Here is a 25,641-nt window from a genome sequence, read left to right as displayed (position 1 = left end):
TTATAGTTTACCGGGATAGAATGGGGGTGGCAATGTTTTGTCTCGCCAACGGCGGCAGAACGTACAGGGCCGCTCAGCTGCATTTTTTTTGTACCACGCGCGTGCACACAAAGGAGGTCAAATTAAATCTACTTTCACCCTTGGATAAGAGTGACAATATTTGTATTTGTCAAACGGCAGTCAAGCATCGATCATCATGTCACCATAATAAGACCCTCAACATTTATTGGAAAGGAGCATCAAGTTCATACCGTGCACTTTCGCCACGCAGTGAAGTTCATCATAATTGATTTAATCTGTAGCCTAATAAACTGCATGTTTTCCCGATTTGTAGTGGGAGAACCACACACCATGTCACCGAGTGACTCCTAGTGGGAGAACCACCATGTCACCGAGTGACTCCAAGTTTACTTAGATATGATGGTTATTATATCAATATTTGCGCATAAAGGTGTAATTTAAGTTTACCCACACAAAAATATCGTACCATGTCGAACGAACAAATTATCTGTCGCTATTTGTGAAATTGTACCAAAACTTCCTGTTTCCATCACAGCTGTCGTGATTTAAAAAAAAAATATGGTATGAATTTACTCACATAAAAACTATATATGGAAACGTAGTTCATGGCCTGGCTGAAATGCAGTGATTCCAGGGCAGGGCTTTGCTTCATAAAATGTTAATGAAAAAATAACGAGGTCTGGAATTCCCTCTTTGCATTATTGATTAGACTGACCGCCCGAGAGATAGCGAGACGGAGAGAGAGGCCAACATATTTCACTCGTTGAGTGTATGCTTTCACAATGTAGATCTCGGACACTGGAGGACGCTATTAGATAGCAGATACTGTATACATTTGACATCTAACGCAAATATCATTCAGTTCCTCACAGTTTTTAGTGGAACTGGACACTGTTTGACATGCGTTGATGCATTTATAAATACATACCAACAAGAACAGACAGAGACTGATATTTCATTCTGGACTTGTATTTCGTTTTCAGTCAGTAAAGGGAGAACATTGATTCAAAAAGATCATAGACATTTTGCTTTTGCTATGTACAAGAAATGTACAGTTTCTGTGTCACAACTTGGTAGCGCTACATGCGTCAAACAACAGAACACAAAACAGACAAGAGCCTAGAAAGTAAACTGGTACAAACAAAGCATGAAACTTAAAAGGACAGCATAGAGGGCTGCGTGAGAGAGCGGAGGGGAGGGGAGGGTACATTCTCTGGAAAAGGGGGGATAATTCTGTTCAGTTTGTGGAGCATTAGCAGTTGGCTGCATCTGTTTGTTTGGTAGTTGGTGACGATGAAATACAATTCATGAATCAAATAAATAATCAATTGTGCTTTTGGGGACATCATATTTACAACCATGTAGTAAGAATGGTATTAATGAGTCTGTCTGGAGTCCGTGTGTTTGGTTTGGCCAAGTAGGAGGCCCGTTTCAAAGACATAGCTCAGGGTCCAATAGAGCGCATTTATTTATAATACAAGAAAATGGGAAACAAAAACAAATAAAAGCCACAATAAAATCATAGAAGTTCATCCAACACCAGAGTGTAAAAGAGAAACAGGAATCATGATCACCATTATGCGTGGTTTGAAATCTGTATTATTTGACCCTGCTGGTCATCTATGAATGTTTGAACATCTTGGAGAACAATCTGGCCTTAAATGGCCATGTACTCTTATAGTCTCCATCCGGCACAGAAGAGGACTGGCCACCCCTCAGAGCCTGGTTCCTCTCTTGGTTTCTTCCTAGGTTCCTGCCTTTCTCTGGAGTTTTTCCTAGCCACCATGCTTCTACATCTGTATTTCTTGCTGTTTGGGGTTTTAGGCTGGATTTCGGTATAGCACTTTGTGACAATTTTTTATTTATTTTTAATAAATAAAGGGCTTATAAATACATTTGATTGATTGATTGTTAAATTTGACTTTACCATGTGTGAATGAGCTCTGCTGTAGTATTTTCTGTGGAAGGAGACCCTGACTTTCGTATGATCTATGCATATATCCTCCCATTTCCCCATCTCCAACTTTGTTTCAATGTATTGATTGTTAAACATCAATATCCTAGACCTAGAAGACTACTAACACAGGAAAGATCCAAATACATTTTTGAATGAATCATTTGTCTGAATTCAGTTTGTATTGGATTTAATACAGGGGGTGTTGGGCCTTGATGTTATGCACATAATCAGTAGTTACTTAGGGGCCCACTCACTGAAGCAATTACCAAATGTGGGAGCTTGAGAACTGAACCGGACTTCAAGGTTAGATGCCACCGAGGACTTTCAGCTATAGAGAACGGGACAGTTGACAAAGTATTCTGAGACGGATGAAGCAGGTATATAATAATATCATTTTATGAGAATAATAATACACCTTGCAATAAGAGAACAATGTAGGCCTACCCTCTTGTCTCTAAAATGCAACTTATCCATGGATGTGCAGTTCCCACAACGGAACCCTCTCACAACTTTACCTGGCCTGTTGTTTTCTTGTAAATGCCAATTCCACCTTTCCCTGACACTTTACTCTTTAAAATGTTTACTTTCAAAGAACTCTGTGACTTTAACTGCCAAAGGCACATGTGTACCTAAGCAACTTTGTTGGTGGCGTGATCTTTCCACTGCCCTGCCCAGACTGGTATTTATGGAACCAGAGAAATGGATTCAAATCCAAAAACCTGCCTCAAAACAACCATCATTTGCACATTGTCATTATACACAAACATGATCAAGAGTGCAACCCTTTCAGTAGGAAATACACAAAAATGATCACAAACACTCTTGTGTTTTGTGTTAAACAGAAGAATGGAACACACTCAAAATATCCCTCAGTGTTTGAGTCACTAAACAGACAGACATTATTCCTTGACTCGGTACAGTAGTTCTATTGATTTAATAGCCATCTTCCCTTTGAAAAGCATGAACATAGATGATAAAGTGATCTATATTTAAGATGTGTCTTAAAGGAAGTAATGCTGCTCTGGTAAGTCAGGGGGTAATGGTCTTTCTACCGGGTGTGTGTTCAGAGGTCAAGTGTCCTACAATGCTCTGTAATGCTTATTCAATTCATTCCAATACAGACTAAATGGCCCAATATTCCATTGTTAGGGATAAAATCATCTAATAGTGGACTGGCTATGGATATAAAGTGGGGCTGGACTAGGGCCTGAGGTCCACAGGAATAGCTACAGACATCAGGAGGAACAGACAGCTCTCTGCCCAACTGTTCTCTCATCATCTGACTGTAACTAACTAAATGGTTGGTCACACCAGCCCCCCTAGGGATCTCTTTTAATTTTTGATAGTATATTTCTTTAGTAGGCCATGCCCTCATGTGTGATTGTGTTTGGCTTTGGTTATTCAGAATTATGTGTGTATTTATTTAAGTCTATTAGGCAGCACACTATTGCTGTGTGTGTCTCTGTGTGCTACCAGTGTGTGTGTGTGTTGTGTGTATTGCGTGTCTGGGTGTTGGTGTGCTTTAATACCACACCCTGACAGCATGGTGACCCAGTTCTCTGTGTTTATTTGCTTTACACTTTATTGAATTGTCATGTGAGCTCTATTAAACTGAGGCTATAGTGACAGAATTTTCAGAGTGGAGATGGGGAGGGAAGCAAGTTTGTTACTGGCAGAGGCACAGAAATACCTATCTCTTTGCATGTAGTCTGACAATATAAAAATAGGACAATGGAAGTCAACAATACACTTTTTTATCACTCTATATTGAGTGTTTAGCCGGGTGTTTTAAAGGCTAAAGTAAAATCATATTTTTAACATTGTAAAGTGTATGAGGGTAGTGGATATATTGAGCTGGAAATGTGGTCTGTATCAGATACTACCTATGATATGTACTGGGATAGGTTAAGTTTAGATTGAACCCACATAAAACATGCCTGTGAGCATGTGTTGACTGCATGTGTATGAGCATGTGTTGACTGCATGTGTATGAGCATGTGTTGACTGCATGTGTATGAGCATGTGTTGACTGCATGTGTTGACTGCATGTGTATGAGCATGTGTTGACTGCATGCGTATGAGCATGTGAGTGGCTCTGTGTTTGTCAGTGTCTGTGTAAGTAGCCATATGATGCTTGTTGTGAATTCTGGCAGCTGGTCCCCAGCTCTACCATCCATAGTGTGGAAGTCATCCAATGAGATCATGATTCCCTCTTCCCTATTCTTTCTTCCTGTCCTGTTTTCCTGTGTGCCATCTTACCATCTCCCCCTTCCGTATTTCCACTCCTCCTTTCTCCCTTCATCTCTGCTGTGTTTGAATTTGTCCAAGGCTTCATGAAATATTTCGGACATTCTGCTGTTTTGAAACTATTGTTGTTATAATTAATTAATAACATTTTGTGGGTCCATGATATGATTAAAGATGCCCTGGATTTAACAGAGTGTTATACAAAGTCATTCACATTTACGAAGGATAGAAGGACAAACATTTACCCTAACTACTAGCAAAAAAATACAAATTCATTATCTTGTAATATTCTCTCTAAAATAAAACAATGTATTGAAATGCAAATCTATGAGTTTAGTATAATTCATTCTTCTAATATACCATTCTAAAAATATATTTGAAAAATATAACTTTTTGCACAATGAGTGTGTTCTTTTTTCATGTTCTTGTTGAGTTATATGCTCGTACAGTATTATCAATTGTACAAATGTGGAACTTTAAAATGGAAAATCTGAGTATTTTCAGTACTTTCAATCCAGCCGAAATGGATGCTATTATCCCCTCCCCAGTATCAATGGTGATTGGATATGAAGTATGACATTCAACCACAACCACACATCTGAGAGAGTATTAAAATATAAAGGAGAGCGGGTTAAACCTAACCCTAACCTGTCTGGATAAAACACACAATCAAAAACAAAAAAAATAAGTAAACAAACAAAACAACAAAGAATACCCTGTACAGAATTGAAAATATTTGGTTAATGCGGTTAGTGCTACCCGGGAGGCGGGAGGTGGGAGGCAGAGGTGTGATGGGAATGAGGAAACAGACAGGAAATCAAAGTGGCCGTTACCTTTCTAATGGCTGAACCAAACTGTTGTTAAACAAGGATGAAAGTTCACCTCTCAGATAGAGTCATAAAATAACAGACAAAAGAAAATATACTATTTATATTATAAAAAAAGGAAAACAATATACATAAAATACTGCATAACTGTGTGTGTATGTTTATCTACCTTATCATCCTGCATACACATACACCTACAGACATACAAACACTCGTGCACGCTATGCATACACATAGTCACATATAACTAAGGCCAGTTTTGAGGAAGAAAACACAAGGAAATCAACAACATTTCTTTTAGCACAATGCTGATTCAGTAATGCCTAAATCTACAGTGTGTGACCAGATCTGCAGAGTTATGCACAATGTCCTCCTGTTTGGGTCCTGTCTGTACTATCTATTCCCTCCCCTACCTCACTTGCTCTCATTATGGGTGTTTGAACGACTCCTCTCTCCCCGGGAGAGCACATGATTCCCCTGTCCCCCACCTGACTGGGCCTCCAAGGGGAACACACTGTTACCCAGCATTCTCTGGGAGCCCTCCAGGTGGTTGGCCATGCGGTGGTGGCTGCTGTAGGAGCTGAGCTTGGGGCTGGCTTTTCCCAGAAGCCTCTGGGAGGCATTTGTACCCGAGCTATCATGGAGGTGTTCCTCCTCGTCCGTGTCAGCATCAATGAACTTACTGATGGACACGTCATGGAATGTGAAGACTGTCGGGATCAGGGTCTCAGGGGGTGGAGTCTTGCTGCTGGCAGTGGTGTAGACAGACACCTCAGGACTCACGAGGGAGTGGGCAGAGAGGGCAGAGCTATCTGAGAGGGCCCCGCCCCCTGGCCCCTGTGGTAAGGAGGAGGAGGAAGGGTCTGTGTCCCCGCCTTTGAAGTTGACCTTGAGGGAGCGGTTCTTTAGCGGGTTGCTGAAGCGTAGGCCCCGGGGGCTGTCAGAGAACAGGCTGTGCTTGGAGCCTCGTCCTCCAGGGACCTTGGTGGTGCTGTGGGGGGACACCATGGCCTCGTGCTCCAGGGTGGTCTCGAGCACGGGGTTGGTGCTAACCCTCCCTGGAACAATGGTGCTGGGGCTGTGGGAGAAGCGAGCACTTTCGTTGAAGTCAGCAGCACAACTCATGAAGCTGTCAATACTGGACATGCTCCTCATGTCTGTGGTTGGGGCAGGCTCTGTGGGGATGATACCCATCTCTATCTCGTCTCTCTTCTTGGGCGCTTTAGACAAATGCCCCTTGTCCTTACTGTTCAGGTTAGGCTGAGACTGGGTCTTAGCCATCTTGTTGTACATCTCCTCCAGTTTCTGAGCGTTGAGTTGCTGAGGGCTGGCGGGATGGGCTTTGTCTGGTGAGCTGGGCTCTAATGACTGAGTGAAGCCCATCTCTGAGGTGGTCCTCTTGGGAGTCTCTTTCCTGTGGCTAAGAGACAGGTGGTTGTCCTGCACCTTCCCCATGTTCTCTCCATTATTTTCTACCACTACGTCCATGAGCTCGACACTGCGTGCAAACGCCTCCTTCATGTTCATGGAGATGATGCTGCCGTTCCTCTTGGCCCTCTCCAGGGCCTCCCGCCGTTTGATGGCCTTCTCCTGCCTCTTCTGCTCCTTGTAGAACTCTGAGAAGTTGTTGACGATGATGGGGATGGGCAAGGCTATCACCAACACTCCAGCTATGCAGCATAGACCCCCAATAATTTTACCCAGTAAAGTCTTTGGGTAGATGTCCCCATACCCCACCGTAGTCATAGTAATGGTAGCCCACCAGAAGGAGGCCGGGATGCTTTTGAACTTGGTGTCCTCCTCGTCCTTCTCGGCGAAGAAGACAAGGCTGGAGAAGATCATAATGCCCATGGCCAGGAATAGGATGAGTAGGCCCAGCTCATTGTAGCTCCTCCTCAGGGTGAAGCCCAGAGACTGAAGCCCTGTGGAATGCCTGGCCAGCTTCAGAATACGGAGGATACGCATGATCCTGAAGATCTGCACCACCCTCCGGACGTTCTGGAACTGTAAAACGCTCTTATTGGATTCAGTCAGGAAGATGGTGACGTAGTAGGGTAGGATGGCCAGCAGGTCTATTATGTTTAGTGGACCCTTGAAGAACTTCCACTTGCTGGGCGAGGAGATGAAGCGGAGCAGGTACTCCATGGTGAACCAGGCGATGCACACCGCTTCCACGTGAGCTAGCTGAGGGTTGTCTGTCACCTGGCCAAACTCGTCTATGTCCTGCAGCTCCGGGAGGGTGTTCAGAGACAAGGCAATGGTTGACAGCACGATAAAGAGGATGGAGATGATGGCCAGGACCTGTTGAAACACAACCAAGACAACATGCAAACGTCAGTGCATTGACATGTAGAACATTAATGCCAAATCATTTCAACGCTTTTTTGTCTGAATCCAACTGTGGGACAACATTACTTTTCAACGACGCTTTAAACTTATTGAGTATGGCTGCTGCAAATAATAACAGTCATTTTGTGAGGCTGACGCCTGAAGAATATGATTAATTCATGACCCATTTAGCTCTCTGACTGATTCCTCCTGAACATTATGAAAAGGTTACTGTCATATCAGGACTACCAGCTTTTTAAGAGAAAAAAAGGTCAAAGATAAATATGATTTAATTGCCTGGTTGAGCATTCATGTCTGACCCCCCCTCTTCCCTCGAGCACCCCATTTGTTCATGCATGAATGCTCCCCCTTTAGCACGTCATCCTCATGCTTGTGTGACACTTTTGATGTTCTGGATTTCCCCTGATATGCGATTAAAATATTGGTATTATCTGAGTTTTTCGATGGCAAATGCCACTGTCTACTGGTGACCTAGCAAGCTAGACACCGGTATCACCCCCGCCTCCCACCTGATGTGTACCACAGTGTTAGCTAGTAGACAGTGTCCTTCGCTCCCGCCTGCTAAGCACCTGGCCTCATTATCAGAACTGCAGGAAAGCAGTGCCCGAAAGGCGGGGCGAAGGTCACTGTTTACCGGTATCCTAGCTAGCCACCTACTGTACTGGAGCGCCCCTGCCTCCCACCTTTGTACGGTAGTCTTAGCTTAAAAATGGACTCTTCTCGTCTTTTATGTGGCTTGTGATTGACAGAACATACATGAGATGAGGGTGCACATTGATCCAAAGATGGTGTGTGTATTACCAGCGTTCCCTATCTGAGCAAATTTGCGGGTGTTAAACTCTTGGTGTTGAGGTAAAAAGTGTTATTTACATTATAGTCATTTAGCAGACGCTCTTATCCAGAGTGACCTTCAAGAGCAATTAGGTTTAAGTGCCTTGCTCAAGAGCACATCGACCAATTTTTCACCTAGGCGGTTCAGAGATTTCAACCAGCAATCTTTTGGTTACTTAACCGCTAGGCTATCTACCATCGTTGAGTGTTGATGCTAGTGGGGTTAGTGGCGCAGCGGTCTAAGGCACTGCATCTCAGTGCTAGAGGCGTCACTACAGACACCCTGGTTTGATTCCAGGCTGTATTACAACCGGCCATGATTGGGAGTCCCATAGGGTGGCGCACAATTGGCCCAGTGTTGTCCGGGTTTGGCTGGTGTAGGCCGTCATTGTAAATAACAGTTTGTTCATAACTGACTTGCCTAGTTAAATAAAAAAACATTTAATTTTTTTTTTTTACAATTACAAAAAAATACCGGTGGGATTGAAATTGACGCCAAAGTGCACAATGGAGCGTTATTTGAATCAAAAGCCCTATCACATTAAGAAGGAAATACATTTTGTTATCAAGGCATAAGCTAAATATATTTGATTTGTTTAACACTTTTTTGGTTACTACATATGTGTTATTTCATAGTTTTGATGTCTTCACTATTATTGTACAATGTAGAAAATAGTTAAACTAAAGAAAAACCTTTGAATGAGTAGGTGTTCTAAAACATTTGACCTAATATGGACTTGGTCTTTTACCAAAGAGGGCAATTTTCTGTATATCCCCCTACCTTGTCACAACACAACTGATTGGCTCAAATGCATTAAGAAGGAAAGAAATTCAACACATTAACTTTTAACAAGGCACACCTGTTAATTGAAATGCATTCCAGGTGACTACCTCATGAAGCTGGTTGAGAAAATTCCAAGAGTGTGCAAAGCTTTCATCAAGGCAAAGGGTGGCTATTTGAAGAATCTAAAACATAAAATATATTTAGATTTGTTTAACAGTTCTTTGGTTACTACATTATTCCATATGTGTTATTTCATAGTTTTGATGTCTTCACTATTATTCTCCAATGTAGAAAATAGTAAAAATAAAGAAAAACCCTGGGATGAATAGGTGTTCTAAAACTTTTGACCGGTACTGTACATATTTTTTTACCCCCTTTTTCGTGATATCCTTGTCTCATCACTACAACTCCCCAACGGGCTTGGGAGAGGTGAAGGTCCTCCGAAACATGACTAACCAAACCACGCTTCTTAACACCTGCCCGCCTGGACACCTGGAAGCCAGCTGCACCAATATGTGGGAGGAAACACCGTTCAACTGACGACCACAGTCAGCCTGCAGGCGCCCGGCCCACCACAAGGAGTCGTTAGAGCGGCCAAAACCTGCCCTAACCCGTACAATTGTGCCCTGTCCTATGGGACTCCCGGTCGAACCCGGGTCTGTAGTGATGCCTCAAGCGCTGCGATGCAGTGCACTCGGGAGGCCCGGAAGTCTAATTTTTCAATCTTCCCTACCTTGACAGTCATTCTAACTGCAAATTGCGGGTGATTAAAAGTTCCAATTGTTGGATATCCTAACTGGCTGAATTCTGATTGGAATTATGTAACACTACGCAAGCTAGTGAAATGACTTGCAAACCAGTAGTTTCAGACAACTGTGTTAGGGTAAAAGTAGGCTGTCAAAGTATGGTATTGTCAAAAAAGCAAAGCCTTGTTATAATGTCATTTTTTGGAGAAAATATGAGCTTAGGCACTCACTAATTGAATGCTACAGGATGTCATCCATTGCAACAGTTGTGTCTCTGTCACTAGAAAACACAATCATGGGTGGCACTGGTACCATTTAAAATGCATTTTGAAGGCCCTTGGATCAATTCCCCCCCCATTATTATTTTGGGCTGGGGTCTCAACTTACTGTTGCGAGTTAAAATAGTAGGCTACACAAGATGCCATTTCTAAATTTGGTTGTGCATCAGCAGTTTCCCTCTTGTTATGTTATTCACCAATAGTCAGGGAATTAGTCCATGTCAGCTAACAATTTTTAGATTTTAATTTTTTTAGCTAAATTAGGTTAGCAGCCATCTATCTAAACAAATAACCCCCCCATTGATTTTCAGTCTCATTCATATTAAAAATCGCAAACATTTCACTCCGCCCCATGGCGAAATGAGTAGAACTGCTTGAAACGTGTTATAAAATGGCAAAATCTACTCTCCGTCCCATGGCAAAATGTGTAGAAATCATGAAATGTGCTTTAAAACTGTAACATTTGCTCTCTGCCCCATGGCAAAATGTGGAGAAGTCATGAAACTTGCTTTAAAACTGTAACATTTGCTCTACACCCCATGGCAAAATGAGTAGAATTGCATGAAATGTGTTATAAAATTGCTAAATCTTCTCTCTAGCCCATGTCAAGATGTGTAGCATGCAGCAAACTTGCTTTAAAATTGTAACATTTTCTCTACACACCATTGCAAAATGTGTAGAATTGCACAAAATTAACTCTAAACAGGACTGCAGCGTGCCTATTGAGTCATGCAAAAAGGTTTTCTCTCTGTCTAGAGGGGGGCCACTACAGTGTTTTGCTTGCAATGTGGAGGCTTTGGATGTGGGTACGCAAACCATATTTTTTTTTTGTGGCCTCCACCCCATCAAAGTTTCCCATCCCTGCCCTACAGTGTTAAAACAACACCCCAAAGCAAGTTACTGTAACAGAATAGGTGTTAATTCCCTGACACTGAGAAAGTGTAACAGCATCAGCTCTAATAAAATGTTAATTTAAGTCAGATGTTGCCCATGGTTTTAGGGACCAAACATTCTTAAGGTGTTAGTTCATCAACACTTTAAAAGTGTTAGTTTAACACTATTTCTGATGGTCACATATACAGTACACACTAAGAGATTCTTACATTTAACCCTGTGGGTGTTACGTTTTTTATTTCAAATTTGCTGTGGTGTCATATCCCTGTCAAATGTGTGACTTTGTTCCTCTCCTTCTTTCTGCCTATCCTCTCAGTCCCTCCCATCTGCCTCTCACCTTCAGACTGACTCCCTCAGACTTATTGTCCTAGTTCTTCTACAAAGCACCTTGCAAAGTGAGTCTGTCCTACTAGCAGACTACTAGAGACCTAGATTCATAGCACAGCCTGTGACTCCCCTGCATGATAAGAGCATTTGAACCTGTGTGGAAGTTACAGGGGACAGGAGGATGAGTACTACATGCTGAGTACATCAGGATCTGGACGAGGTGTTGTGGATTAACAGAGCTCATTCAGATCAGGGCCATGTACGCTGGGTGTGGCACACCTATTAGTCCTCTCCCAGCTAGTGTGTGTGTCATCTCGACACAAGGTCACAGTGGAGGTCCCTGTCCCTGTCCCAGGTCAGTGGAATGCAGGATTACTCCCTGGCACCACTCATCATTCATTAGCTTTAATTAATCCTGGCAGGTGAGGTGCCTGCAAACCCACCCTGGCCTTTAGGGAGAGGCTGAGCGAGAGAGAAAGAGAGATAGAAAGAGACAAAGAGGTAGAGGCAGTCTGGGCTATAAGTGTTCCAGCATCAGCTCAATGCCCCAGCTAAAAGAGAGTGAATTAAAGGCCAGACAGTTCAAACTCAATCAGAGCCACACCTAACATGTTCTTCATCTTGTCAGGATCCTGAGGGACCAAAGTGATGTATAAAAATCTACAAACACATTAGATCCAAAGGGGATTTCACAGTTAATGACTCAAGTTCACACCATTTCAAGTGTAAACTGCACTTTACCTATTGGCAAGGACGAAGTCTATCTGACCATTGAATATTTTCATTGTATGTCTCCTTATATTTCCAATGTGTTTATAAGGATACTGTGTAGAGGTCAATTGATTAATCGGAATGACCGATTAATTAGGGCCGATTTCAAGTTTTCATAATGATTGGAAATCTGTGTTTTTGGACACCGATTTTTTTATATTTTTTTTACACCTTTATTTATCTTTTATTTAACTAGGCAAGTCAGTTAAGAACACATTCTTATTTTCAATGACGGCCTAGGAACGGTGGGTTAACTGCGTTGTTCAGGGGCAGAATAACAGATTTTTACCTTGTCAGCTCAGGGCCGCCTAATTTGCCAGAATTTTACGTAATTATGACATAACATTGAAGGTTGTGCAATGTAACAGGAATATTTAGATTTACGGAACGGTTCCGTATTTCACTGAAAGAATAAACGTCTTGTTTTCGAGATGATAGTTTCCGGATTCGACCATATTAGTGACCTAAGGCTCGTATTTCTGTGTCTTATTATATTATAATTAAGTCTATGATTTGATAGAGCAGTCTGACTGAGCGGTGGTAGGCACCAGCAGGCTCGTAAGCATTCATTCAAACAGCACTATCGTGCGTTTTGCCAGCAGCTCTTCGCTGTGCTTCAAGCATTGAGCTGTTTATGACTTCAAGCCTATCAACTCCCGAGATTACGCTGGTATAACCGATGGCTAGCTAGTTAGCGGGGTGCGAGCTAATAGCGTTTCAAACATCACTCGCTCTGAGACTTGGGGTGGTTGTTCCCCTTGCTCTGCATGGGTAACGCTGCTTCGAGGGTGGCTGTTGTCGATGTGTTCCTGGTTCGAGCCCAGATAGGGGTGAGGAGAGGGACGGAAGCTATACTGTTACACTGGCAATACTAAAGTGCCTATAAGAACATCCAATAGTCAAAGGTATAGGAAATACAAATGGTATAGAGAGAAATAGTCCTATAATTCCTATAACAACTACAACCTAAAACTTCTTACCTGGGAATATTGAAGACTCGTGTTAAAAGGAACCACCAGCTTTCATATGTTCTCATGTTCTGAGCAAGGAACTTAAACATTATATTTTTTACATGGCACATATTGCACTTTTACTTTCTTCTCCAACACTTTGTTTTTGCATTATTTAAACCAATTTGAACATGTTTCATTATTTATTTGAGGCTAAATTGATTTTATTGATGTATTATATTAAGTTAAAATAAGTGTTAATTCAGTATTGTTGTAATTGTTATTATTACAAATGCATAAAAAATCAAATTGGCCGATTAATCGGTATCGGCTTTTTTTTGGTCCTACAATAATCGGTATCGGTATCGGCATTGAAAAATCATAATCGGTCGACCTCTAATACTGTGTAGTGTTTGTGGTTCTTGAGTATTTCACTGACACACTTAAACTGACACACATTGGCTGATGTTAGGTGTACTGTACCTCATGCATGACACATTACGTGTGCACATTACGCCTGACATCCAGACATGCAATACTGTAACTCTGTCTGTGGACCAAACACAAATGACGTTCCACAACATTCCACACACTTCAAGACATAACACACCATATCACGTGAACATTATCACACCTTTAAATGTATTATGTTATAGCATTAAATAAAGCAGAGATATCCGCTTGCCCTACTGAAAGATTCATCCAACCTGCTCTCTGTGTCTAGTCTACATGTAGATGTTTATCTCTCACACTCAGTGTTGGGTTACAACGCCGTGATGGGGAGAGCTTAAGTGTTAGAACGTGGACCATGTAAAGCCATAGAGCCAGCTCCACGCACTGAGAATCCAGGTCAATTACACTGTACAAAAATATAAACGCAACATGCAACAATTACAGAGTTACAGTTTCAGTCATTTGAAATAAATGTATTAGGCCCTAATCTATGGATTTCACATGACTGGGAATACTGATATGCATCTGTTGGTCACAGATACCTTAACAAAAGGTAGGGGCGTGGATCAGAAAACCATTCAGTATCTGGAATGACCACCTCATGCAGCGCGCATGGGGTCAATCTCACACCATATGTATTGAATTCAAAATCAAATACATTGAGAACATGAAAAATAAAGTTGAGAATGTAAAAATTATATTTTCGAGAATGGGTGAAATAACGGATGTCAAAATCAAAAACCAAACAATTGAAAGCAAAATGTATGGAATTGTAAACAAAAATAATACATCAAAAGCAAAACCCCAAAACTTGTAAGCAAATCATTTAAAAGCGAGAGCAAAACTGTCTGGCAAATGATTAAAGAAAATATTTGAAAACGAACGCAAAAATCATTTTCTGTTAACCTTCCCAGCAACCAATCCTATTGAATAGATTTTGCCTATGCTCTTGCCTGCATGTACAACCTTTTGGTTACACTACACGTATCTTTGCTTTAAATGTCTGTTTCTTTGCTTTCACTGCCTGTCTTTTTGATTTCGAGTTTTGGCATTATTTTTCCATGAAGGGCGGGGTTTAGAGGGAGGCGTAGACAATGAGTCTCTATTGGTCCACTAGTTTTCGAGTGACGGTTCATCTTAACCCATCAATGAACATGATAGACAGGCTTTTTTTCTATTGCCTACTTAAGTAAACGTTCTGACGTCACCTTGTTTTAGTGTTTTAGCTAACGTACTTCAAAATTGTCAGTCACGTGTCAATAATGTATGGATATTAGAAGCATGTCTATCTAATACATTTAATGACAAACCATCTATCTACTTAGGTAGACATATGAATGACCTGTTTCACAACGTTTCGGCGCAGGTGTATGGCGAACCAGTCACCAACACCTGCGCCGAACGTTGTGCAACAGGTAATTCATGTTCACGATTGATTTAATTTTGAATTCAATACATATGGCGTGAGATTGACCCCATATATCTCCTTCGCATAGAGTTGACAAGGCTGTTGATTGTAGCCTGTGGAATGTTGTCCTGACACATCAATGGCTGTGCGAAGTTCAATCCATTTTAGAATAAGACTGTAACGTAACAAAGTGTGGAAAAAGTCAAGAGGTCTGAATACTTTCCGAAGGCACCAAATACTTTTAGACTTTTAGATTCTACTAGGTGACTTTGACTTTTTCTAAAGCATGACTATTGGGTACTTTCTCCACCACTGGTGACAGTGTCTGGTGAGTATGCAGGCCATGGAAGAAATGGGACAGGTTCAGCTCCAGGAATTGTGTACAGATCCTTGCGACATGGGGCCATGCATTATCATGCTGAAACATGGGGGGGCTGGCGGTGGATAAATGGCACGACAATGGGCCTCAGGATTTCGTCACGGCATCACGGCATCTTAAAATTGCCATTGATAGTATGCAATTGTGTTCGTTGTTCGTAGCTTATGTCTGCCCATACCATAACCCCATCGCCACCATGGGGCACTTTGTTCACAACGTTGACATCAGCATACCGTTTTCTCACACAACTCCATACAGGCGGTCTGCCATCTGCCCGGTACAGTTGAAACCGGGATTCATCCATGAAGAGCATACTTCACCAGCGTGCCGGTGGCCATCGAAGGTGAGTATTTGTCCACTCAAGTCGGTTACGACCCCGAACTGCAGTCAGGTCAAGACCCTGGTGAGGATGACGAGCAGATGAGCTTCCCTGAGACAGTTTCTGACAGTTTGTAAAGGCATTCTTCAGTTGTGCAAACCCACAGTTTCATCAGCTATCCGGGTGGCTGGTCTCAGACGATCCTTTAGGTGAAGAAGCCGGATGTGGAGGTCCTGGGCTGGCGTGGTTACATGTGGTCTGCGGTTGTGAGGCCGGTTGGACATACTGCCAAATTCTCTAAAATGTCGTTGGACGCGGCTTATGGTAGAGAAATTAACATTACATTCTCTGGCAACAGCTCTGGTGGACATTGCTGCAGTCAGCAGGCCAATTATACACTCTCTCAAAACTTGAGACGTATGTGGCATTGTGTTGTGTGACATAACTGAACATTTTAGAGTGGCCTTTTATTGTCCCCAGCACAAGGTGCACCTGTGTAATTATCATGCTGTTTAATCAGCTTCTTGATATGCCACACTTGTCAGGTAGATGTATTATCTTAGCAAAGGAGAATGGCTCGCTAACATGGATGTAAACAAATTTGTGCATAAAAATTTAGATAAATCATTTTGTGCGTATGGAAACTTTCTGGGATCTTTTATTTCAGCTCATGAAACGGGACCAACACGTTACATTTTGCATTTATATTTTAGTTCAGTGTATATCAACTACAATCCAAGCAGCACAGTGTGGTGTGAATGGGAACTGTATGCACATCTCTCTGGCTCGAGTGGGTGAGTAAAGTAGCATACAAGGGAACACGGAGCTCTTGGCTCCCGAGGCCTGGTTCTAAAACGGGCCTTTGAGGGGAACTCACACTGATCAGATCATGGCTAATGTGGCCTGACGAGCAGACAGGGCTGCAGCGTGCCTAATGACTCGTACTAAATACGAACGGCAGCCTTGAAACTGACTCCAGGTGTGTGTGTGTGCTAACTATAGAAGAGCAGCCGAAGCATGACAGCCCCCCCCTCCCCCTCAATCTATCTCCCATAATGCATCTTCCCACTCCAGTCTGGGCGCAGTGCCAGTCCCAGCCAGCCAGGCAGAGAAGAGATCACAGTTACATGGATTCACTCAGAGAGAAGTATACCCAGGCCACTCATAGCAAAGACAACACTCTACAGAGGTGGATGGGTTAGACTAGAGTGACTGACTGAAGCAGGGAATCAGGCAGTGTGGCAGAAACGTGTGAGTTTCCTGGAGGAGGAAGTGTGAGGTGTGTGTGTGTGGAGATGGCATCAGGGTCTCACAAGATGGCAATTCGTGTGGGTGTGGGAGCCAGGCAGAGGCCGGATCAGTGATGTGAGAGGAGTAGGGTTGATTTGTGGTAAGTGGGAGTGGGAGATATTCTCGAGGGGACTGAATCATAGCGTGTGTGTCTGTAAGGTGGCCAGGCAGGGCAGCGGTGAAGGAACAGCAGGGTTGGATATGTCTGTAAGGAGGCCAGGCAGGGCAGCGGTGAAGGAACAGCAGGGTTGGATGTGTCTGTAAGGTGGCCAGGCAGGGCAGCGGTGAAGGAACAGCAGGGTTGGATGTGTCTGTAAGGAGGCCAGGCAGGGCAGCGGTGAAGGAACAGCAGGGTTGGATGTGTCTGTAAGGAGGCCAGGCAGGGCAGCGGTGAAGGAACAGCAGGGTTGGATGTGTCTGTAAGGTGGCCAGGCAGGGCAGCGGTAAAGGAACAGCAGGGTTGGATGTGTCTGTAAGGAGGCCAGACAGGGCAGCGGTGAAGGAACAGCAGGGTTGGATGTGTCTGTAAGGAGGCCAGGCAGGGCAGCGGTGAAGGAACAGCAGGGTTGGATGTGTCTGTAAGGAGGCCAGGCAGGGCAGCGGTAAAGGAACAGCAGGGTTGGATGTGTCTGTAAGGAGGCCAGGCAGGGCAGCGGTAAAGGAACAGCAGGGTTGGATGTGTCTGTAAGGTGGCCAGGCAGGGCAGCGGTGAAGGAACAGCAGGGTTGGATGTGTCTGTAAGGAGGCCAGGCAGGGCAGCGGTGAAGGAACAGCAGGGTTGGATGTGTCTGTAAGGAGGCCAGACAGGGCAGCGGTGAAGGAACAGCAGGGTTGGATGTGTCTGTAAGGAGGCCAGGCAGGGCAGGGGTGAAGGACCAGCAGGGTTGGATGTGTCTGTAAGGAGGCCAGGCAGGGCAGCGGTGAAGGAACAGCAGGGTTGGATGTGTCTGTAAGGAGGCCAGGCAGGGCAGGGGTGAAGGACCAGCAGGGTTGGATGTGTCTGTAAGGAGGCCAGGCAGGGCAGCGGTAAAGGAACAGCAGGGTTGGATGTGTCTGTAAGGAGGCCAGGCAGGGCAGCGGTGAAGGAACAGCAGGGTTGGATGTGTCTGTAAGGAGGCCAGGCAGGGCAGCGGTGAAGGAACAGCAGGGTTGGATGTGTCTGTAAGGAGGCCAGGCAGGGCAGGGGTGAAGGACCAGCAGGGTTGGATGTGTCTGTAAGGAGGCCAGGCAGGGCAGCGGTAAAGGACCAGCAGGGTTGGATGTGTCTGTAAGGAGGCCAGGCAGGGCAGCGGTGAAGGAACAGCAGGGTTGGATGTGTCTGTAAGGAGGCCAGGCAGGGCAGCGGTGAAGGAACAGCAGGGTTGGATGTGTCTGTAAGGTGGCCAGGCAGGGCAGCGGTGAAGGAACAGCAGGGTTGGATGTGTCTGTAAGGAGGCCAGACAGGGCAGCGGTGAAGGAACAGCAGGGTTGGATGTGTCTGTAAGGAGGCCAGGCAGGGCAGGGGTGAAGGACCAGCAGGGTTGGATGTGTCTGTAAGGAGGCCAGGCAGGGCAGCGGTGAAGGAACAGCAGGGTTGGATGTGTCTGTAAGGAGGCCAGGCAGGGCAGGGGTGAAGGACCAGCAGGGTTGGATGTGTCTCTAAGGAGGCCAGGCAGGGCAGCGGTAAAGGAACAGCAGGGTTGGATGTGTCTGTAAGGAGGCCAGGCAGGGCAGCGGTAAAGGAACAGCAGGGTTGGATGTGTCTGTAAGGAGGCCAGGCAGGGCAGCGGTGAAGGAACAGCAGGGTTGGATGTGTCTGTAAGGAGGCCAGGCAGGGCAGCGGTAAAGGAACAGCAGGGTTGGATGTGTCTGTAAGGAGGCCAGGCAGGGCAGCGGTGAAGGAACAGCAGGGTTGGATGTGTCTGTAAGGAGGCCAGGCAGGGCAGCGGTAAAGGAACAGCAGGGTTGGATGTGTCTGTAAGGAGGCCAGGCAGGGCAGCGGTAAAGGAACAGCAGGGTTGGATGTGTCTGTAAGGAGGCCAGGCAGGGCAGCGGTAAAGGAACAGCAGGGTTGGATGTGTCTGTAAGGAGGCCAGGCAGGGCAGCGGTAAAGGAACAGCAGGGTTGGATGTGTCTGTAAGGAGGCCAGGCAGGGCAGCGGTGAAGGAACAGCAGGGTTGGATGTGTCTGTAAGGAGGCCAGGCAGGGCAGCGGTGAAGGAACAGCAGGGTTGGATGTGTCTGTAAGGAGGCCAGGCAGGGCAGCGGTAAAGGAACAGCAGGGCTGGATGTGTCTCTGGTGTCTGAGTGTTACGCAAACAGGAAACGGGACGATATGTCCCCATGACCTCACTGCCTGTCGTTAGGAGTAAATGATGAGGTAAAGGAGCCTGCGGATCCACTGCCGTTCACTACTGCTACATCTGGCAGATATTCACATACAAGACAGGACAAACATTAATTCAGGTGAAATGTAGACACATTCACTCCTGTTCACTTGTGTGCATACCACACACACAGTACATGTCTATAAATTCAGTAGCATACAGACACACACATGCAATCCTCCCCACCCTGCCCATATATACTCCTAATTAGACCAAAGCGCTAGCGGCCCCTCCCCCGTCTCCTTGGAGGCAATGTGAATATTTAATATGTCCTGAAGTGCGAGCAGAGCGATCCTCCTGTCCTGAACAAGGTATGTGTGAGTGGGTGCTTAGTGGGGTGCACAAAGAGGTAGCAGGTCAATCAGCTTCATCAAGCTTCATGGAGGTTGAAGGATGAAAAGAGGGAGGAAGAGGGAGAGCGAACTCCACTCGCCACCAGAGCAGGTAGTGTAGGAGCTCTGCTGTGGGGTTGTATGGAGATCTGTGCTATCATGTACTGTCTGCACCCCCCTGGGCGTCACATCTAGTTTTACCACCAGTCTGATGGAAGCTGAGGCCAGCCCAGGGCCAGGGGGAGATGTGAGAGAGGGGGAGGGATGGAAAAGACGGTACAAGAAACATGTCTGCCACCTGGAGCAGAGAGGACAGAGAAGGATACATGTAATAGGATTGTATTGCTCTATAAAGCCTGCTATAGGATGGGACGTTTTCTTTCCCTCTCTCCTGGACCACAGAGTATGGATTCAATTTCACTGCACTTAATCATGGCTCTGCTCGCCCAGTTCACCACCTGATCTTGTCTGTAGAGGGAACATTCTCTCTCTCTCTAATTATTTCTCTCTCTGGATGAAATTGGCACACATAGGGTATTTCTGATCTTGTTATGTGTAGCGGTGCTATGATCTATGTACTGTATGCTTGACCTCCTTCACTCCCCGCTTATTACTAGGTCGTACAGGCCACGGCTGGAGGATTCAGTGTCCCTTGTTTTTGTTTCTATTAATGACAATGTACTGGAAAGGATGGATGGAATTACCCAGCCACTGCCAATAAACACTGAGTCTTCCTCAGGCCTGACGTGAGAATAGTATGGGGTAGAGAACAGTGTAGACAAAAACAACTACACCAATAGGGAACAGACTGGTCGGAAAGTTCCATGTTGGGAGTGACCCAGGTGTTTGCAAGTCTACCCTCAAACTCCCCCAAACTTGTCTCCCCTCCTCACCTACTCCTTTATCACCCTCCCAGAACCACTAACAAACAGCCTTATATGAGGCAGGTGGGGAGTGGAGTGGTAAAGAGACAAAGAGAGGCACAGAGAGAGGAAGGACACATAGAGAGGAGAGATGGAGTAGTAAGAGAGAGAGAGGTTTGGATGCCAAACAAACAGTACAGCGAGACAGTTTCCTCTCCTCAAACCTCCTCTCACGTCCTCTCCTTTGTCACATTGAAGAGCTGACTGTGATTATGCAATCATGGGGGGATGACAGCAAATGTTACCCACCTTTCCCAACCTTCCCCTCCCACCCTGGGCCTGTCCTGATAAATGGGGTGCAGAGTGTAAGACAGAGAGATGGATGGCTGGGCTCCCAAGCAGTGGGCTGTGTCCTCTGAAGCTGTGAAGGTGGCGCTGTCACCGGGAAACAGGTGTGTGTGTGTGTGTAGGATTAGGTGGGTGGGTGTAAACTCTGAGCTTATGCCTCTGCCTCTCAGCTGTGCTAAAGCACACGAGCTGGTTTAGACAGGAGAGAGAGAGAGAGAGAGAGAGAGAGAGAGAGAGAGAGAGAGAGAGAGAGAGAGAGAGAGAGAGAGAGAGAGAGAGAGAGAGAGAGAGAGAGAGAGAGAGAGAGTGTGTGTGTGTGTCTGACTGTGTACAAGAGGGGAAATGGCTCCATGCGTGTCACTGGCCTCCACTAGAACAGCTGTTTAACACCGGCCTTTCTCCCAGGACATCTGGCAGGAAATACTCTCTCTTCTGCAAGCATCAGGAGCATCTACTGGAGCAGGGTGGACATCCTCTAATGGGTGTCACAACTTTTACTTACACACGGGTTGCTATGTGGGGAAGGAATTTTAGAATGGTTTACAGCCAGAGAAAGAATTACAGTGCCTCCAGAAAGTATCCACAATTTACAGCCTGAATTGTTTTTGTTTGTCTCTGGCCTATACACAACACCCCATAATGTGGAAAGTGGAATTCTGTTTTTCAAAATGTGTACAAATGAATTAAACATGAAAAGCTGAAAGGTCTTGATATCACGTTCGTCATAAGGATAAGGATACCAAGGCCCAGCGTGGTATGAGCACATTCTCTTTTTAATGAATGAACAAACAAAAACAACAACAAAACACACGGACCTTGAAGCTATACAAACTAGTGCTGACAGGCAACTAAACATAGACAGGATCCCACACTAGAAAGTGGGAGAAAAAAAAAAGACCTGCCTAAATATGATCCCCAATCAGGACGACGATAAACAGCTGTCTCTGATTGGGAACCATATCAGGCCAACATAAACATACAACAACCCCTAGACCTACAAAACCCCTAGAAATACAAAAACCCTAGACATACAAAAACTAGAGTACCCACCCTAGTCACACTCTGACCTAACCAAAATATATAGAAAACAGAGATATCTAAGGTCAGGGCGTGACACTTGAGTTAATAAGAATTCAACCCTTTTGTTATGGCAAGCCTAAAAAAGTTCAGGAGAAAACATTTTCTTTAAAAATCACATAATAAATTGCATGGACTTACTCTGTGTGCAATAATAGTGTTTAACGTGATTTTTGAATCACTACCTCATCTCTGTACCCCACACATGCAATTATCTGTAAGGTCCCTCAGTCAAGCAGTGCATTTCAAACACAGATTCAACCAAAGACCAGGGAGGTTTTCCAATGCCTCGCAAAGAAGGGTAAAAATAAAAGTATCCCCTTGAGCATGGTGAACTTATTAATTACACTTTGGATGGTGTATGAATACAGCCATTCAGCACAAAGATGCATTTATTTATTTTAATTTCACCTTTATTTAACCAGGTAGGCAAGTTGAGAGCAAGTTCTCATTTACAATTGCGAACTGGCCAAGATAAAGCAAAGCAGTTCGACACATACAACAACACAGAGTTACACATGGAGTAAAACAAACATACAGTCAATCATACAGTAGAAAAATAAGTCTATAAACAATGTGAGCAAGTGAGGTGAGATAAGGGAGGTAAAGGCCAAAAAAGGCCATGGTGGCGAAGTAAATACAATATAGCAAGTTAAACACTGGAATGGTAGATTTGCAGTGGAAGAATATGCAAAGTAGAGATAGAAATAATGAGGTGCAAAGGAGCTAAATAAATAAATACAGTAGGGGGAGAGTTAGTTGTTTGGGCTAAATTATAGATGGGCTATGTACAGGTGCAGTAATCTGTGAGCTGCTCTGACAGCTGGTGCTTAAAGCTCGTGAGGGAGACAAGTGTTTCCAGTTTCAGAGATTTTTGTAGTTCGTTCGAGTCATTGGCAGCAGAGAACTGGAAGGAGAGGCGGCCAAGGCGGCCACCAAAGAAAGAATTGGTTTTGGGGATGACCAGAGAGATATACCTGCTGGAGCGCATGCTATAGGTGGCTGCTGCTATGGTGACCAGTGAGCTGAGATAAGGGGGGACTTTACCTAGCAGGGTCTTGTAGATGACCCGGAGCCAGTGGGTTTGGCGACGAGTATGAAGCGAGGGCTAGCCAACGAGAGCGTACAGGTCGCAGTGGTGGGTAGTATATGGGGCTTTGGTGACAAAACGGATGGCACTATGATAGACTGCATCCAATTTATTGAGTAGGGTATTGGAGGCTATTTTGTAAATGACATCGCCGAAGTCGAGGATTGGTAGGATGGTCAGTTTTACAAGGGTATGTTTGGCAGCATGAGTGAAGGAGGCTTTGTTGCGAAATAGGAAGCCAATTCTAGATGTAACTTTGGATTGGAGATGTTTGATGTGAGTCTGGAAGGAGAGTTTACAGTCTAACCAGACACCTAGGTATTTGTAGTTGTCCACATATTCTAAGTCAGAGCTGTCCAGAGTAGTGATGTTGGACAGGCGGGCAGGTGCAGGCAGCGATCGGTTGAAGAGCAAGCATTTAGTTTTACTTGTATTTAAGAGCAATTGGAGGCCACGGAAGGAGAGTTGTATGGCATTGAAGCTCGCCTGGAGGGTTGTTAACACAGTGTCCAAGGAAGGGCCAGAAGTATACAGAATGGTGTCGTCTGCGTAGAGGTGGATCAGAGACTCACCAGCAGCAAGAGCGACATCATTGATGTATACAGAGAAGAGAGCCGGTCCAAGAATTGAACCCTGTGGCACCCCCAAAGAGACTGCCAGAGTCCCGGACAACAGACCCTCCAATTTCACACACTGAACTCTATCAGAGAAGTAATTGGTGAACCAGGCAAGACAATCATTTGAGAAACCAAGGCTGTTGAGTCTGCCGATGAGGAAGTGGTGATTGACAGAGTCGAAAGCCTTGGCCAGGTCAATGAATACGGCTGCACAGTATTGTTTCTTATCGATGACGGTTAAGATATCGTTTAGGACCTTGAGCGTGGCTGAGGTGCACCCATGATACAGCTTTCTTTATAACTCAGTTGCCTGAGAGGAAGAAACCCGATCAGGAATTTCACCATGAGACCAAATGGTGACTTAAAATCAGATACAGAGTTTAATGGTTGTGATAGGAGAAATGGATGGATCAACAGCATTGTAGTTACTCCACAATACTAACCTAATCAACAGAGGGGAAAAAAGGAAGCCTGTACAGAATAAAAATGACAAAACCTGAATCCTTTATGCAACAAGGCACTAAAGTAATACAACACATTACTGAGTACCACTCTCCATATTTTCAAGCATAGTGGTTGCTGCATCAAGTTATGGGCATGCTTGTAACCGTTAAGAACTTTGAAGCTTTCAGGGGGAAAAAAGCAATAGAGCTAAGCACAGACAAAATCCTAGAGGAAAACCTGGTTCATTCTGCTTTCCACCAGACACTGGGAGATGAATTCACCTTTCAGGAGGACAATAACCTAGAACACAAGGCCAAAGAAGACAGTGAATATGACTTTTGACTTAAACCTGCTTGAAAATCTATGGCAAACCTGAAAATGGTTTTGAAAAGGAAAATGGGCAAATTTTGCACAATTCAGCTGTGTAAAGTTCTTAGAGACTTACCCAGAAAGACTCACAGCTGTAATCACTGCCAAAGATGATTCTATAATGTTTTGACTCAGGGGGTTGAATACTAATGTTATCAAGATACAGTATATTAGTGTATTATTTTTCCTATGTTTTCTACAATTGTCTACAATTCGTTCCCCACGTTGACATAAGAGTATTTTGAGTAGATTGCTGACAAAAAAGGAATTAAGAATTAAATCCATTTTAATCCCACTTTGTAACACAGAAAAATGTGGAACAAATCATGGGGTGTGAATACTTTCTGAATGCACTGTCGGTGTGGGTCACGATTCCAGAGGCGGTGTGGGTCACGATTCCAGAGGCGGTGTGGGTCACGATTCCAGAGGCTTCTTTATGTGTATGTTATGTGGTGTGATATTATGCTCCTTTTTCACCTTCTACCAATGAAGAACTGTAGTACTCTTACAATGGAACGGGTCAAGGTTGTGGAGTGGGGTCAGCAGGTGTGTAGATTGATGGCCCCGAGCACTTAGCTGACCATGGTGCCCACTTATACTGAGGGTCTGGAGTCACAAATGAACGACTCTGACATAGGGATAAGACAGGGATGAATTCATGTGCTCCTAAGACAACAAATGACATCATCATGATAAATACAGATAGTCATGGCAGGAGACATGTTACATATGACTCATGGTTTATTAAGAAGCTATTTCAGCCCACATGCTCTGGTTTTCTATTTGCTTTGAGGATGTTTTCTATAAGTTTTGACTGGTGAGTGGTTAAATGGTGTCTTTCTCTTGCTTTCTTTCTCTTTGCCTCTTTCTTTCTCCCTCTCCCCTCTCATTAGTTCTCACCCCTTCTACCCCCCCCCCCCCTCTCTCTCCTTCTCCCTCTCTTTGTGCTGTATCTTGGTATGGAGGAGGCACCTCTCGTTTTCTCTGAGTTCCTGTTTGGCTGCGTTTGCAGTGGGAACCCTCAGTAGACTGTCAGTGAGGCTTTCCTCAGGGCAGTGGAAAAACAGACAGATTGTGAGGCTCCCTCTAATGGGAGTAGTGTGGCTGTGATCCTGATCTACGTGTGGTGGGCATGTGTCTGAGTGGGCCAGGAACACACAACACCAGGAGGCTCACAGCACTCACACTCTTCCTACTGATAAAGATATCTCACACCGCTGACATGACAAGTACTTAAAGACTGTTCTTTTTCTTATTTCATGCATAAAGTCCAGCTCTCTTGTCTTGTTATGGTTTTGACACACG

At 44.5% G+C, this 25,641-nt stretch overlaps 1 protein-coding gene across 1 annotated transcript in view; it reads right to left on the bottom strand.

Annotated features, from left to right (window-relative positions):
• Positions 1-980: 980 nt before the first annotated feature.
• The window catches only part of LOC118388625 (potassium voltage-gated channel subfamily B member 1-like), a 76,418-nt gene continuing 51,757 nt past the window's right edge, over positions 981-25,641 (bottom strand). The window contains exon 2 of the mRNA XM_035777871.2: positions 981-7,353. Coding sequence (XP_035633764.1) covers positions 5,467-7,353 — 1,887 coding nt within the window. The 3' untranslated portion in view covers positions 981-5,466. The remainder of the gene's footprint in view (positions 7,354-25,641) is intronic.

The sequence above is a fragment of the Oncorhynchus keta genome, chromosome 10 (assembly GCF_023373465.1).
Source record: "Oncorhynchus keta strain PuntledgeMale-10-30-2019 chromosome 10, Oket_V2, whole genome shotgun sequence".
Lineage (NCBI taxonomy): Eukaryota > Metazoa > Chordata > Actinopteri > Salmoniformes > Salmonidae > Oncorhynchus > Oncorhynchus keta.
This window is presented reverse-complemented; position numbering and strand designations above follow the sequence as displayed.